At 43.4% G+C, this 17,787-nt stretch overlaps 1 protein-coding gene across 2 annotated transcripts in view; it reads right to left on the bottom strand.

Moving 5' to 3' along the window:
• Positions 1-328: 328 nt before the first annotated feature.
• FNDC3B (fibronectin type III domain containing 3B) overlaps positions 329-17,787 on the bottom strand; it is a 385,564-nt gene continuing 368,105 nt past the window's right edge. For both annotated transcript variants that reach the window (XM_084847494.1, XM_084847495.1), the window contains exon 26: positions 329-2,959. In XM_084847494.1, coding sequence (XP_084703620.1) covers positions 2,648-2,959 — 312 coding nt within the window. In that variant the 3' untranslated portion in view covers positions 329-2,647. The remainder of the gene's footprint in view (positions 2,960-17,787) is intronic.

Here is a 17,787-nt window from a genome sequence, read left to right as displayed (position 1 = left end):
GGTAGGGGGAGAGAAGTAAGTTATCTCAATACCATTAGTTTGCTAGGCAAATTTATAAACTAACAATAGTCAATAACAAAATACAGAACCTTTCTGTATGCTAGATGTGCTACATCTAGAAAGGCAAACAGAATAAGTCATCAGTCTCAGAATATTCTTCCAAGAGATGGTCATGATTTTTTGGCTACATGTAAACTTTTCGGTCAACAGCGCAAGTTGACAAGCTCTGTCACTAGACAAACCCCATAGACTGAATGGCCATCGCACTGCACAATACTTGGCTTATTATACCCACTGTTGAGAAGGTTCCTTCTTTTTTTTCTTTTTTCTGGCAATTAATATACTAACACAGTCCCATTTTAAACATACAGGAAACTGTAAGAAGATTATACTAGGAATGCTGCTGAGGGTAAAAATGTTTTACCTAAATTACATTTGTATAGAACAAAACAAAAACAGAAATATAACATGCTACAAGGGAAGGGGGGAGATTTAGTACATAAGTACACTTTTTATTTTGTATTTTTTATTTTTTTTACAATAAATAATAAAGATTGCACTGTAATTGGCATTTAAAGTACTGTATGCAGTATATAGTATAAATAAACCTAAAAGAAAAATAATGTTGGTTTCCCCATTACTTTGGTTATGGGAATATATGCTAGCGTACAGGACACTGTATCATAGCAAACACAGAGGACGAAAGAGCTATGACGCAAGCAAAACCAAAAACAGCAAGAAATTATACAAAACTTAAAACAAAAAAACAGGGATATACAAAGTGTGGGGCACAGTTCACTGGAACTTCTCCAGCAGATGCACTGTCTGACCAGGAATTGCACAACAGCATTTTCTCCTGTAGAGGCTCTATGGAAATGAACTGGCATTTTGCAGGGATGCGTCTCCAGTTCATTGCAATACAGCGCACACAGGAGATATTCCTAGCAGATTGCACCCTGTGTCTGTTGCACTATTTTGGAATTTACTTGCACCTCCTGCTCGTCGATATCCCTGAGGCACTTGAACATCATATAAATAATCCAATGACTCAAAGTTGTTTTAAAAAAACAAAAGAATTATCAAGGATTTTGATGGACTGGATTAATATGCACATTTGGGCCACTAAAGTAAAGACAGACACAGTGTTCCAAAGGGAAAATGACACTGGCTTCTGCAATGGATCACATAGGCTGTGATGAGAACGCTAGTTTAAGGCTGGAGCTGGATGCTACGGAGCACACCTGGCTGCCATTGAATCCAGCAGCCCCAGATCTCCTCCTCCTCCTGTTTTCGTTAGTAATGTCTACTATTACAACATACATAATATGATGTCAATGCACTGCATTATCCTTCCAGTCCTCCAAGCAGCAGCCACTGAAACTGAGGTGGACTAGAGAAAGCCTTGGAATGCATTGATGTCATATCACGTGTTTTGGAATGGTAGATGTTACAGGGCAGGGGGAGAGGGAGAGAAGGAGATGCAGGATATTATGCTATTTTCAGCAGCATCCACATGTACTCTGCAACATTTAGCATGCATGATGCCTCTCATGAACTCATGCTGGTGTTTCTAAGGAGGAAATATAGATGGGCTTCTTACTTCCCCTGAAGTGGCTGATTGAAAGAATACTTATGTCAAAAGATAATACTTAATATAAATAGCAAAGGCAGCAAGCTTTCACCAGTTCTAAACATACAAATCAAGATGAATATAACAAATCTAGTGACTGGATTAAGAGTAAGTTTATATACAAAGGCAAACAAGTTAAAAGCAGCTTTTTAAAAACAAACAAAGAGCTGGACATGGGAGTAACTATTGCACAATGCCCTCTTACTGCTATAAAATAAAGAAAATGGTAGAAACTGTAATGCTTTGTCATTTATAAAGCTATCTGGTTATCGGATTTGTTATACAGGCAGTTCATAGTGAGAAAACAGCTGGAATAAGGATATTATTATTATTAAAAAAGGACTTCAGGTTGCAGGATAAATTATTTGGATTGAAATGTGCTAAATATATAGTTGATTACGTAGATTAGTTTAAAGTTCTTACCATGGAGAAAAAACAACAGGGAAGTGGTGCGGGAAAGAGAAATGTAGTGAATATGATCATACGCAAAGGTGATAATTATTGTTCATCCAACACTGTGTATTGGTGAACACCACATTCTAGCTGCAACTCTATTATATACTGGTGGATAAGTTTTGCAGATGCAGAGGAGCCAAAAGCAATTATTCTAATGTAATAAACTTGCAACTTAAAGACTGAATGATTTTAGCAAAAAATAAAAATGTGAAGGCAAACTGGTTACATTTCTGAATCCTGGGAAAAAACCTAAGAAGTATTGAATAATTTTTTTTAAGAAAAAAAACCACAAACCAGGTTATTAGGTTTTGGTATGTGGCTTGGATATTTCTGATCACTACCTAGCCTTGAATTTCAAAAAGGTGCACCCAAACACCAATATTTATTTCCTAATTAGGACTGTCCCTCCCTCCCCTCCCCCCATGATCCAGGAAAACTGTATAAAAAGTATTGGAAAACACCACAGAAAAAGAAAATAAAGAGGAATATCTGAATAAAACAGGTGGATTATAATGTGCAGCATTAGTTAGAATGATACCTCATACCCTTGTGTTGGACTTGTTACTTCATAAACAAATACTGTAGTATAAAGGCAAATAAGATGGATACAGTTGCAAAGCCAAGGACAAGGAGGGCTGCGAACTGTTCGTCAGAAGGCATCATGCTTTTTGTCTTAGGGTCATCTATCCTTCCCATGTCCCCTGCAAGCATGAGCTCACTCCGCTGGAGCATAAAGGCAACAGATGGGCTGAAAGGTCCGTTAAGTTCTTGTGAGGTATCCAAGCACCGGCGGCAAACACACACGCGGAATCTGTAGTCTGTGTTAGTTTGAAGGCCTGAGATTTGGAATGCCGTCTCATCTCCCTTGTACACCTTTCAACAAGAACAATAAAAAAGTTGGTCAAACTTAAGTCCAAAATATCTGTGTCTTTTGAGTCCAAAACTGGGTAGGGAGGCATTTAAGAGGAGAACAAATCAGGCACACAATGAAGGACATCATGTTTCTATTAAATGTCTGAAAGAATATTTTCTGATGAGCTGCACCTCTTATTCATTTACAAAATATCTGCTTTCTCTCCCTGATAAGGCTTCAAAGCAGCTATCCATACGTATTCTATAAAATACATGCACATGTAAAAATTGTTCTTAAAAGCACAAGCAATCTCTATTAGGATCACTGAGAGAAGGTATTTGGAGGTGGGGTGGTTGGGGCTCCACTGAAGGGCCACAAGTAAAGCCTTGGGGGGGGGACAGGCCACAGGTTGTACACCCCCGATCTAGAGCAACTGGCAAAGTCCACATAATTAAATACCAGTAGTTGTACATGTCTGTTGTCAGGCATGTGTTACATCTGGGGGCAACATACTTGAGCAATAAAACTAGGAATCCTGAAAAAAATCCCCAAAGGCTTCAAACAATGAGACCAATGTAGCAATCACTCCAATTTACTTGTCAGTCATTTTTCTCACCTAAAACATCCAACCATCAGACTTGGCCCATTTATTTAGACTTCTGAAGGAATAGTGGTAATGCATAACCCCTTATATCAAAGAAGACAGGACATTTATTTCAATTACTCAATAGTTTATCAGTGTAGTCAGTGAACATTTCAGAAGCTGACTCAGTTTTTTTCTGCCAGATGGAAGGATGATTGTCCTTCAGTGATCGTGATCAAACATTGGCAGAGCTGGGAACAAAATATCTTTGCTTATGCATGTGCTATTCTGCAATGAGAGCCAGTCGTAACGTTACACAGCAGAGCGTGATAAAAGGGGACTCAGTTTTCTAAGGTCCCATCAGAGTGGAGTGTATCGTCAGAAATAAAACAACCTCTCTGCAATGAACTAATCATTTGTATGTGCAAACCATACCTAATTGCCATAATTATAAACAGGGAAGAAATGTGTACTAAACACACACATTATATGCATCCAGCCAAGATGAAAATCAGGCATTATTCATGTTTAAACTAAGGTTGTAATGGATAAATGATTCCTTCTATCCAAAGGGTAGTGAGTGGGAAGTGGTGGCTTCTTATGTACACAAAATAGCTAGGGGAAAAAATCAGAACATTTCTCTTGGGTGCATTTACCCATATTATCATTATCACCATCATCACCACCACCACCACCACCACTGACTGTAGCTAAGATTTCACCAATTCAGGCTAATAGAACACAGGGAAATTATGACTCAGTGAATATGCGTCACTAACAGGTAGAAATGAATCTGCATAAGGAAAAGCCAAAAGGGAGTTAGCAACAACCTTTGTAAATAACAAACCACTTTCAACAATTTATGTAGCAAGTAGTGAATATTTTAATGTTAACAGTAAAGGGCTACAGTGTATCACATGTTGCTTACGCCCTTGTTTTCAGAGCTAGAGCCTATGGCTCATAATACTCTCTTAACTTCTTTTTTGACAGCCTCCTATTTCAGTACTGCAGGAAGGAAAATTTGCTGAGATGGAAAGAATTCTCTCTGTGGAACAGGGGATGTGAGTGGGATCTGCAACAAAATGTTGCAGTGTGGCGTGCTCTTGTTCAGGGTTCCAGCCAGCCAGCCAGCCAGGATATCCTTTTCCAGGATACTTCATTCCATCCCCCCTTCTCTCTGATTTTCCATCCCCCACTCCACAGGCATTCAGTGTTCCACGCCAACTGACCATTTTCTGTCCCCATTGGGCTGTTTTATACTTCTGCAAACTTTGGGGGTCTCCAAAACCAGCTAATCCCTCCCTCTTGTGTGTGGACGGTGCTGTTTTGGCTACATAAAGATCCACCCGCAGAGCATGTTTGCTATTATTATATAGCAGCCTTTCCCAACTGTGAGTCTCTGCATGTTGCTCACAACTACCATTAGCTCCAGCCGGGATGTCCAATGGTCAGGGATGATGGGAATTATAGGTCAACAACATCTAGGGACTCAGGTTGGGAAAGGCTGGTATAGAGGATCATGGGTTGGATCTAGCAGAACTTTGATGAACGCAAGTGGGGGAGGGAGGTGATTTTTAAATATATATATATATATATATATATATATATATATATATATTTGTACTTTCCCTGCAGCCCCCTGAGCCACCTCACACACTGTTCCAGAGGGTCCCCCAACTGTCTGGAGCAGATTTTCAGAAGGGGACATGAAGGGGGGACGTGAAGGGAAGATGTGAGCGCCCGCTTTCATGCGTGGAACTCCACATTCAGTCCACTGTTTAAAAATAGAGAACAAATGGAATTAAGAATGAACTCTATGAATGAAGATGAACATTACTGGAATCCAAGCTAAATGTCCACCAAATGGTAAGCAGGTGTATAGAAAGTAGCTCTGCTGGTTATTTCTCAATTCTGAATACTTTGCTTCCAGGCCTTCCAGAGTTAACCACTTTCCCTAATGTGAGGTATCTTGGTTGCTAGGTATGCAAACAGGTCTGAGATGAAGATGGGAATTGGTACAACTGCTGATGCCACAAAGGCACTGATGGCACCCTAAAATGGGAAAGAGGTTCTATTCTCCTATGTAGTCCCATGGGGAAGGGACATTGGTGCCTCTCTCTCCCAGGTGAACCCATAACAGACTTTTACTTTGTCCTCTGACTCTGCATTCAGACGGAATCTCTCCCACCAACACTAGCAAAACAGTTCAGGAAGAAAAAGTGGATAGACAGATTCGCAGGAGGCATGAGACATTATAGCCTGTCATGACAATTCCCAGTGGAAAACAAAGAAGCCGCTTTAAATGATCTTGGCTTCTGTTCAGAGGTTCATTCATGTAAAGTGGGCTGCTTATGAACACATATATGCTTAGCTGCCCAACAGCAATGCCAGCTTTGAAACTACTTTGCCTTGTTTGGAGAGGTGGGAAGCCTGAACTCAGATGACATCTCAACAAGTGAATGGTAAAGATAGTAGCGGGCATGCAGTTTTCTATCTACAGATCTAGCAGGGGACCTATTTTGAATTATGCAAATATAACTCAACATGTGCAGATTTGCATGTTCAGGGTGAACTGGCCCAATATATATACTTTATTCTGAATCTCATACAACTGATTTTGGGCAAAATTTTCAAAACCATAAAGGCTTGATTCTTTTCTGTACTGTTGAGGTTTTAAGCCAAATTCCACCTCAGTCAGCCAGATTCTGTATGTACTTTCACAAATGAGCACAAGTTCATCAAACATTATTATTGTTAATTAATAATAACAACAACAACAATAATACCCTTTCTCTAAAAAAGATTCAAGGTATCTTCCAGCAAGGGTTAAAACATACAAGAAGTTGAAACGATGTAAAACAGCTAAATACAATTTTAAATGCCAAGACCCAGTAAAATAGCTAAATTAAGAAGCCCCATCATATGCCATCAAATGCCCGAGAGTAGAGCAAAGTCTTAACCTGGCACTGACAAGATGACAATGTTGGCACCAGGTGGACCTCAGTGGGGAGAGTGTTCCACTATCAGGGGGCCACCACCAAGAAGGCCTTCTTCCTTGCTGCCATCCTCTGAACCTCCCTCAGAAGAGGCACTTGGAGGAAGGCTCAAATGTTGATCTGAGTAATGTATGGGTACGTTCATGCCGGAAGAGGCGCTCTGTCAAGTATTGTGGTCCCAAGCTGTGTAAGGCTTTATAGGTGAAAACCTATATGTACTGCATTCTCATCTCAGTGACCCAAGCAAAATGATGTGAAATTCAGTATTTCCCGGAGAAACTGTAGGTAACTAACAGCCTTGGTTACAGATCTGGGCTATTCCCTTCACATATGTTTTTTGGTCATTGTTGCTCAGTAGCAGGTACTACCAAAGTGTCTCTCTATGCAAGCTCCAATTCATTTCCCGCTGGCCATGTGCTGACAGTCAGCTGTAATGATCTACACTGCACCATGGATCAGTGGTTCATCATCAGTGGGCCAATGTACAACCAAGCAGCGGGCTCTCCGCACTGTTGATCAGCACAACCGCTGTATTGCTTACATGCTGTTGGACCTGGAGCATCCCACACCATAGTATTCCTCAAGACCCAACTCCTGCTAGGTTGGAACTGCGGCAGTGGAGGGTGAAAGCAAAACCTCTGTAACTCGCTGTCATGAATATCTCTCTACCAGGTTCTCCACTTCCATGTCAGCTCACAGGAAAAAGGCATAAGAGAGTGGTTGCTAGGTTCAGGAAAGGTCACCTCCGAATGTAAGTCACGAATTCTGCCTTTTTAATTTAGTTTCCTTGATTATATTTGTAAGCGCACCTGCCTATCGCTCTAACACATGCCCTCTCTGTCAGCTAAAAGCATGACCATAAGACAGTTATGACTTTAACAAAACAAACCCTGCAGCGCAGCTGTACATATGGAAGCTCCAAAAGTCCATTCACTTCTACACAAACCTGCCCTCTTCAGAATTAAACTATTTGCTTTGAGCCAGTTTTCCTGTTTTTGTTCTTCAAGTAAGTGCAAAATACTTCCTCTCCCCCGCCCCCTTGTATTGCTTTGTGTCAGCTCAGGACAACTGCTGTAAATGGTTTTGGAAATCACTTGCAATGGCTTGGAAAAAGCAGACAGGGACATTTTTTTAATCTCTCTCTCTCTTTCCTAATGCTATAACTCCCGGGCAGCTTGAAGTAAACAAGTTTGAATTTAAATAAATCAAATGGATTCCTGGGGAATCCAGGCACCCCACAAATACCCAAGGGTGGTACAAAGTCTGAATGACCAGGGGTACAACGAAGAAGCCATTCCTGACGAGTTTCAGTTCCCACATCTTCATAACCTTGTACGCATTAGAAAAGTTTTCTTCCACAAAACTCACTGAGTTGAACAAACTTTATTGAGCTTTCTTCAATTGCATTCAATGGCCAAGGGGACTCAGTTTCAGAGTTTGCTTAATCCTGAGGGTTACATGTTTTTGAATTAATCCTACAGATGTGAAGTGGAGGAGGAGGTTATGGTAATGGGCTTTTTTCCTGGAGATTTTGGAGGAGAGATTCTGCTTATTCTTCACTGACAGTGGTTGCCAAGCATACTCAGTACACTGAAATTCTTCTAAAGTGTATAACCTCCTGAGGGTTCTTGCATACAGTTTGGGGAGTCAAATGACTTGGCTTTTCAGGGAAGGATGAACAGCATCAATTGCAGGTGCCTCCATTAATTTACCCCATCAGTCACTGATTCTGCAGGATGTTCATTACTCTGCCTTGAATCCAGATGGCTCACCTGCATCCAGCCTGGTCCCAAGAAGGGCCAGACACCAGAGCACTAAAACGGCAAGACTAGGGTCAGATGAAAAAAAGGAAAGATAGAGCTGGGTTGACAGTTGGCTTTCCTAGACTACTCAACACTGAGTGGACCAGTCTTCCCCAACCTGGTCCCCTCCAGATGTGTTGGCCTGCCAATGGCCATGCTGGCCAGGAATTATGGGCGTTGCAGTCCAACACATCTGGAGGGCACTAGGTTGGGGAAGGCTGAAGTAGACCTTACTGGGAACGCAGGTCACATCTAACTCTTACTAGAACAGTTGCATCTTGTTTGCAATTTGCCAGCAGCGCTCTGTGTGAGGCACCTACAGTCAGTACCAGAAATACTGGAACAAGGATAACTGTTTTGGCAGTTGGCGTCTGTACACCACCACATTGAAGTTGAAAGGAAACACACCCAGATGGAAGTGAAGTCAGGACTTTCAGCTGTAATTCAAGGGGTTTGGCAAAAGTGGGGCACTAACCATTCAGGAAGGACAGCCAGTGGCATACACACACACACATCCCACCGTTGGTGGCTCATACGTAATGGAACAAACCAACATCATTTCAAACTGAAGGATTGCCTTTAATACCTGAAGGAAAATCCTTTGCAGTCAATGACTGCCTGAAGTCTGGAACCCATGGACATGACCCAATGATGAGTTTCCTCCCTCGAGATGCTTTGCCAAGCCTTTACTGCAGCTGCCTTCAGCTGCTGCTTGTTTGTGGGTCTTTCTGCCATCAGTCTTGTCTTCAGTAAGTGAAAAGCATGCTCTATTGGGTGGAGATCAGGTGACTGACTTGGCCATTGAAGAACATAGAATCATAGAATCATAGAATAGTAGGGCCAGAAGGGGCCCACAAGGCCATCGAGTCCAACCCCCTGCTCAATGCAGGAATCCAAGTCAGAGCATCCCTGACAAATGGCTGTCCAGCCTCGTCTTGAAGGCCTCCAGTGTGGGAGAGCCCACCACCTCCCCAGGTAATTGGTTCCATTGTCGTATTGCTCTTACAGTCAGGAAGTTTTTCCTGATGTTCAGCCGGAATCTGGCTTCCTGTCACTTGAGCCCATTATTCCGTGTCCTGCACTCTGGGATGATCAAGAAGAGATCCTGGCCTTCTTCTCTGTGACAACCTTTCAAGTACTTGAAGAACGCTATCATATCTCCCCTCAGTCTTCTCTTCTCAAGGCTAAACATGCCCAGTTCTTTCAGTCTCTCTTCATAGGGCTTTGTTTCCAGTCCCCTGATCATCTTTGTTGCCCTCCTCTGAACCCTCTCCAGTTTGTCTGCATCCTTCTTAAAGTGTGGTGCCCAGAACTGGACACAGTACTCCAGATGAGGCCTAACCAGTGCCGAGTAGAGGGGAACTAGTACTTCCCGGGATTTGGAAGCGATGCTTCTATGAATGCAGCCCAAAAGAGCATTTGCCTTTTTTGCAGCCACATCACATTGTTGGCTCATATTCAGCTTGTGATCGACAACAATTCCAAGATCCTTCTCGCTTGTAGTGTGGTTGAGCCACGTATCCCACATCTTGTAACTGTGCATTTGGAACATCCCACTTCTTTGCCCGGAGAAACTCTTGGGTAGCTTTTGCTGTATGTTTTGGGTCATGATACATCCGCAATATGAAGCGGAGTCCTATCAGTTTGGCAGCATTCGGCTGAATCTGAGCAGAAAGTATAGCCCTGTGCACTTCAGAATTCATCCTGCTGCTTTTATCAGCAGTCAGGTCATCAATAAACACCAGTGACCCGGTTCCGTTGGCAGCCATACATGCCCATGCCATAACACTGCCTCCACCATGTTTGACAGATGATGTGGTATGCTTTGGATCATGAGCTGTTCCTTTCCTTCTCCATGCTTTTCTCTTCCCATCATTCTGGTACAAGTTAATCTTGGTTTCATCAGTCCAAAGAACCTTATTCCAGAACTGGGCAGCCTTTTTTAGGTGTTTGCTGGCAACGGCTAATCTGGCCTTTCTGTTCTTGAGTGTTACCAGTGGTTTGCACCTTGTTGTGGAGCCTCTGTATTTGCATTCATAAAGCCGTCAATGTTGACTGTCAATGTTGACAATTACATGTCTACCTCTGCAAGAGTGTTCTTGACCTGGCTAGATGTTGTGAAAGGGTTCCTCTTCACCATGAGCAGAATTCCGCGGTCATCCCCTTTAGTCGTCTTCTGTGGTCTTCTAGGCCTTTCGTTGTTGCTGAGCTTGCCAGTTAAGTCCTTCTTTTTCAGGATGTTCCAAACTGTTGTGTTGGCCACTCCCAATGTTTTTGCTATCTCTCTGATGGGTTTCCTTTGTTTCCTCAGCCTAATGATGGCCTCCTTCATTTGCATGGACACCTCTTTGGGCATCATGTTGGGAGTTCCAGTGAACAGCTACCACATGCAAATGTAACACTCAGAACCACCTCCAGGCCTTTTATCTGCTTGATTGGTCATGGGCTACCCAGGAAACAGGCCACACCTGGCCATGCAGCTGCTTGCCAGCCATTCGTTCCATTACTTATGAGCCACCAACGATGGGTGTGTGCGTATGCCACTGGCTGTACTTCCTGAATGGTTAGTGCCCCACTTTTGTCAAACCCCTTGAATGACAGCTGAAAGTCCTGACTTCGCTCCCATCTGGGTGTGTTTCCTTTCAACTTCAATGTGGTGGTGTACAGAGGCCAACTGCCAAAACAGTTATCCTTGGTCCAATATTTCTGGCCCTGACTGTATATATGTTTTCCTTTAACCTGCACTGTCTTTACTTGATTCAGATCCCATTACCAAAGGTGAACTGACACAAGAGCCACTGACAATATAATTGTACCTCAAAGCCAGCAAGTGAAGTACATGCGAGACAGTACATTTGTTTTGCCCACTGAACTCTGCAGACCTTGTGTTGAAGCAGCACAAACTCTTAATCTCCCCAAAGAGGATTCAGTACACACTATCTTTACTTGATGTTTTCCTCTATGCCGAGATACTCAAGTACAGCCTTTGCCAATCTGGTACCCCCGGCCCCAGATGTGTTGGGCTACAACTCCCATCATGCTCTGTCAGCATGGCCAACTGGGGAGAAGGCTGCTCTAGTACAACTAACTTCATTATCATGTGTGAAAAAAGTTGTTAATTTTGCTATATATCTTTTCCTTGAAATAGCTCAAGTTGGGTTTATTTATTTATTTCATTTCTATACCGCCCAATAGCCGAAGCTCTCTGGTTTATCCATTTGATCCTCACAATAACCCTGTGAGGTAAGGTAGGTGGACAGAAAGTGACTGGCCCAAGGTCGCTCAGTGAGTTTCATGGCTAAGCACAGATTTGACTGATATTTCCTCAGTCCAAGTCCCACACTCCGTCCACTGCACCACAATGGCTCTCTGTTTAGCTTTTAATCCAAATGAACCACAACTGTTTCAACTGAGTCAACAAAAGGTAACTATGAGCAGTGGGAATCTTAGCCCAATTTTATTGTCCTATTATGAAGCAATGAAAGTGCAAGGTATGTTTACAAGGAAAAAGAAACTGAGCTACACTCTCTCCCTCTCAACCTCAGGGCCAAAATACAGGTTCTTCAAATTACACATAGCAGAGGTATATGTGATTGGCTTATTTGCCTCAGTCTAACCACTCATGGCCCTGATTCACTCTGGCACTCTGTGGAACTCTGGACAGGTTTTTTTTTTAAGCTTTCCCATTCATTTTCATCCCAAAATGCCACCCAACCCAATGGGGGTGGGGTGTTAAAAAAAGTCTCTATTGGTTCCAATGGAGACATTTTTTAAACACCCCTCACCCTCAGGATGTGTGTATGTGGAATTTGGGGATGAAAATTGGGGGTTGGGGAGACTTAAATATCTCCCTCCTAGAACACCATGGTCCTGATCTAAATTGTAGCCATGTGTGCTTACACTGGGGTAACTAAGCCAATCACTTACTTTTGAAGAACGTGTAGTTTGGCCCTCAGTTCCTCCATTTGCAGTATGTGGGATAAAACTACTTACTCATCTTACAGGGTTGCTATAAGGATTACAACCAGATAATGCACAGGAAGTGCTTGAAAGTACTAAATAAATACTATCATTATTAAATTTTAAGCCTATTGCAACTTTTGCCGTAACTACAGATACCTCTAAAAAACTAGGTTGGATTTGTGATTTAAATAGAAAAATCAGACTCAGAAAGTACGACGACTAAGGGTGCAGTCCTATCCATGTTTAGACGGAAAAAAGGCCTACAACTGCCAGCATTTCCCATGCTGGCTGGGGAATGCTGGGAGTTATATGCTTTTTTCTGTCTAAACATGGATAGGATTGTGCCCTAAGGTTGCAATCCTAAACACACTAACTAGGAAGTAAGCCCCACTAGTTTAGGTGTAATTGCCTGGTTTGGGTGTGTGATATCCGAACTATAAACTGTGGTTAATCTTACCTATGGTTAGTTGAAACAAGAAAGCTTCATAAACTGTGGATTGAAATTGGCTTGTTTTAATAAACCATAGTTAAGATCAGCCACAATTTGTCCAGGTTCAGAAGACACAACAAACTGGGGCTAATTTAAAATGGAAATGAAAGCTTCCAATCTCCTCACAGCCATGCCAGAAGTGGGGAAAATGCATGAACTGAAGACACAATTACATTTGCTCCCATCATGATAAACCATGGTTTAACATCACCTTTGAATGAAGCCAGTGGAACTCTCTTCTGAATAAACATGCACAGGATTGCATTGTTAGTTTCCAAGTTTTCCACCTCATTTTATTTTGAGAAATAAAACTATTTAAATTGTTAAAGAAACAACCCCATTTTTCTCCACCCAAAGGTGAACAATTGATGAAACTATGCTGAGATTTTTATTTTGTCACCTTGACACAATCCCCTAAATCCTTAACTGTTCTGTAAAATAGCTCTCCAACTAACAAGCCAAATTTGCAAGTCAACTGAGGAGCTCTACCAAAGGGGAATTGCCTTGTTATTCTTCCTATCATCAACTTTTCTGTCTCATTAACAAAGTTGAAGAGAAGGAAGCAAACACTGATAGCAAGAGCCTTTAGTGGCTGCTGTGCAATTATGTTGACATATAAAATAAGCCATAGCTAATTAACTGCACTGATATGAATGTTAACCAAATAATTAACAATTCATTTTGATGTATTAAGTTATTGTGATTTTATTCATAGGAAACATATCTTGGACATAATCTGAATAGACAACCAAAGCACAGTAACGGGAAATGTAAGTTAGAAAGTGGAGCTAGCCAAAGTGCTTCAAAGGAGCTATAATTCTGCCATGATTGTTCCCATTTTGCAGAAGGGGACATGAGCTTAGAGACAGTGATTTCCCCAAGGCCATCCAGTGAGTTTTGTGACTGCGTAGTATTTTAAACACAACTTTCTCTGGTTTGCATCCAACATTTTGTGTGTGTGTGTGCGCGCACGCGCGTGCACGCGTTGACCTAGGCTGTGATGTCCACATGGTTGGATTCCTGAAAAGATCAAGGATTTGTCCTCTTGAGAGAGAAAAACATACTTCCTGTGCTCTTGTTCAAGCATCATAGCAGTGAATTGAGTGTGGAAAGCTGCACACACTCGGAGAAGAGTTCTGTATAACACAAAAGCTTTTATAAGTTTTTGCCAACCCAACTTGATACAATTAGGGATGTCAGAGAATTCCGCCATGGGTCTTGGTAAGGCCAAATGCCAGTGCATTCGGCCCCCCGAAATCCGTGGTGGAATGGCCTGCCACCACCCCCCCGCGGATCCCCCCCTGGACGAGACTTACCTGGGGTGGATGTTCCGGATGGCGGCGGCTCCAGCGGCAGCTGGTCTTCCAACCGGCTGCCACCGCCGCCATTTGCAGTCTGGTCGCTTCTGGTTTTTTTTGTTTTTCTTTTTTACATAGATGTGATAGGCTACGTAAAGACTTACGTAGCCTATCACATCTGCGTTTTAAAAAAACAAACAAACGCGTACGCAAATGGCGGCGGCTACGGCCGCCGCCATTTGCGTTCCTTATTTTTGGCCGTCTTAGTCTACGTAAATATTTACGTAGACTAAGACAGTGAAAATAAAGGGGAACGCAAATAGCGCCTGCTACACTATTTGCGTTCCCCCTTATTTTCGCCGTCTTAGTCTACATAAGTACGTAGACTAAGATGGCCAAAAATAAGGAACGCAAATGGGGGCGGCAGTAGCCACTGCCATTTGCGTACGCGTTTGTTTTTTTTTAAAACCCAGACGTGATAGGCTACATATGTCTTTACGTAGCCTATCACGGCTGAATACAGGGACGAAACGGTGGCGGCTACGGCAGCCGCCATTTGCGTCCCTGCTAGCCAGCGGCCGGATGTCCAGCTGCTGGCGGAGCTGGCTGGCGGCTCCACAGAATCCCCGCGGAGTGGAGCCGGCCATCGAAGATTCCTGGGGGGAGGGACGGAGCACCTTCCCCCCGTCGAGGATTCCGGGGGGAGGGACTGAGCGCCTCCCCCCCCTTCGCGAAAGATTCCGCGACACGGTAAGTGACTTTCGTACATCCCTAGATACAATAATGATTTTTTTAAAAGATCAGGTTAGATATTTGGTATTTCATTTTTCAGAACAGTTCCTTGTCTTGAATCTTTTATATCTGTCTTGCAAGAAATATGAAAAACAGACTACTTGGGATTTCATGCAAGGCAAAAACATATCCACAGGGGATGGGCTCAAAGTCTCCTGAATCTCCTAGAAATCTTGATTAATCTATTTCTAAGTAGCCTGCTGAAGATTCATGTGAAATCTAACTGGCAGTGGGCAGCTGGAGCATCATGGTCCAATAGCCAGAGCTCTAGACCTGAAAAATCTAGGCAGACAACCCAACCTTTCGTGAATGGCAGGGCCAGTGTCAAAGACCGGCATGGCTGGGCACCTGCCAAGGACTCACATACCACCAGGGGCCCCACTGACAAGACCCCCCCAGAGTTGCACTTCCTCTTCACTACTGCTTAAAACTGCTTGTTCACCTGCCTCTTACTCTGGCCCAGACAACAGTGGTGGTGAGGAAGAGGAGCAGTAGATGCTACTGCCTGCATGCTCATTGGCTCTCTGCCTGGCAAGTAGTAAGGAAATGGCAACAACGAACAGGTAGGAGAGGAGTGGCGGGTGACAGTGCTGGTGAGAAGGCGGTGCTCTATTCCCCCCTGCCCCAGGTGTTCAGGCTGGGCTGGGGTCTGCTGAGTCAGTAGCTGATGGTATAACACAGGGACAAGCCAGGCCAGAGCCCACAAACAGTCCTGGTCTGATCTGAAGTAGCAAACAGTAAAGCCAGGCAGTAAAGACAAAAGGGGTTAGGCAGAGAGAGTACTCAAACCCAGGCCAAGGTCACTTGCAGAGCAGGGTCTATAAGCAGGCCAGAGTAAAACACAGACACTGCTTCCAGCAGCTTCTGAAAGATCCTCCTGGGCTTTTTATCCTGGGGCTGCCAGAGCCCCACCAAGCCCCAGGTGCAGCTGTTCACTTCGATTGCAGAGAGTCCTCATTGTGAGGAGGGCCCTCTACTCATGAGGAGCCCCTTTCCTCCCAAGTAGACCTCTGCTGCAGCCTGGCACTTTCTTGAGGTTCTCCGAGTTGGGCCTGCCTCCTCTGGCGCCACTGCTCCCTGGGACATGCGGGGCGCTCAGCCTCCTCCTCTGTGTCAGGCTCCCTGTCTTCCTGAGGGGCTGGGACCTCAGCACACTTCTCCAGGGGCTCAGGCCCCTCTTGCAGTGCAAGCCATGGCAGGACCTGGGATTGTCCTCCGTTTGGGCTTCTAGCGCTTCCTCCTCCTCAGAGTGTTTCGCTGGGGGCATGACAGGTATACTCCTTGAGGAAGAAGGGCCCACTGAGGGCGTCTTCCCCATGGGCCCTCAAAAACACTGGTGCATGGCATCAGATCCAGACTGGTAAATCAGGATTTCTAATCCAGTCTGTGTTATATGCCACACCCTCCAACATCTCACAGATGGAAACAAAGGAGCATGCTTATTAACACTTCTTTTCTCATACCAAAGGTCACTTTGCAAGGCACATCCCCTCCACTATTACATGTTATCGAAGCCTGCTGCCTTCATTTATGTTGCAGTGGCCTGCTCTCTACCGCTCTAAAGGCTGAGAGGGTGTTTATTCTTTAGGTTAAAGAAAGACTGTAATAACATGAATGTTATCAACAGTTCAAAAGTATACCTCAGCAGAGCATATAAAATGGCTGCGCTTTGCCTGGTCCCTTAGTGTTCATGTGCATGCATTTACCTACAGGAGCGCTAGAGACAAGATGCATCCATTCCCTTGGAAACTGAGCTCTGAAAAATGACAGCACTAGCAATTCACACCAACAATATTTTAACAACGTGTCCCTAAATGACAAAAATAGGGATAAAATACAGATGCCAAAAAAGGGATTACCACTTATAAACTGCAGCCATTGAAATGCTGTCCCTTAAAAACAACTACACTCTGTATCATAAAAAGTTCAGTTCTGTGACTATCTAATCTGCATCCAAAATTCACATATTTCTGTAATTTGGTCAGCCATGGAGAGGGGCAAAGTGGTATAGTGGCCACTTAAATTCCCATCCCCAGACCTCTGGAAATCCCGCTCTTTCTCCCCCTCCCCTCAGTTCCAAGTCCAGCTTCTAAGATTGTTCCAGACACATTAATCAAGCCTACACTCACAGCCTTAAGGGCTAGAGGCATGGTCTCTATATGCACATACAGATGCACAAGATGCCAAGTTCTGCCCCCTACACCAAGTCCTGCATCTTGTGCTCTGACTATGTACATAATAATACAGTCCCAGTTCTAAGGACCACTGCAGAGAGGTGTGGCACAACTAGGAACAGAAGGGCTTTAAATTTTGCTAATCAGCAGTGCTATATAAAGGGAATAACTCCCCTTTCTGACTTACTCTCAAAACATCTCAACAAGCAGAGATAGTTGTTTGAGTTAAAGACACAAACATGCACACACATGGCAACAAGACAACAGCTGGGATCAATACTGGTCGTCAGTCCTCGCAAGAGAACACGCATGGGGCCTACACTCAATATTAAGGCACAAATCACACCCATCACAATCTGCTGTGGAAAAGGGTATTTATATAACAAAACGGATTTTGAGAAGGAACTGTACAGTTGACTGAGAGACATTTGCTTATTGCTGCTTGCAACTTTCAAAAGATATTTATCTGGAGTGACAAAAAAAAGTCTCTTCCTAGTAAAGTTTATTATGCCAGTTCGAAGAGGTAAAACTGAAATATTTTCTGTGGTTCTGTCCCTGATTTCAAGCAATATGTGGTAGGTGGTATGACAAGATCAGTAAGAATTTCAGCTTTTGATTATTCTGCTTCCCAAAATTTTGGTCTGTCATGTTTGGGAAAATGTACTTTAGATTGCTCAGTCAATCCAATCCAGAACCATGTGTGAATGGGCACATGGTGCGACTGCAGATGTAATCTTTCCCATTCGATTC

This window comes from Heloderma suspectum, chromosome 3 (assembly GCF_057233095.1).
Source record: "Heloderma suspectum isolate Gila_16-S chromosome 3, 16-S_ref, whole genome shotgun sequence".
Taxonomy (NCBI): Eukaryota; Metazoa; Chordata; class Lepidosauria; order Squamata; family Helodermatidae; genus Heloderma; species Heloderma suspectum.
Note: the sequence above shows the minus strand (reverse complement) of the source record. Positions and strands in the feature narration are given on the sequence as shown.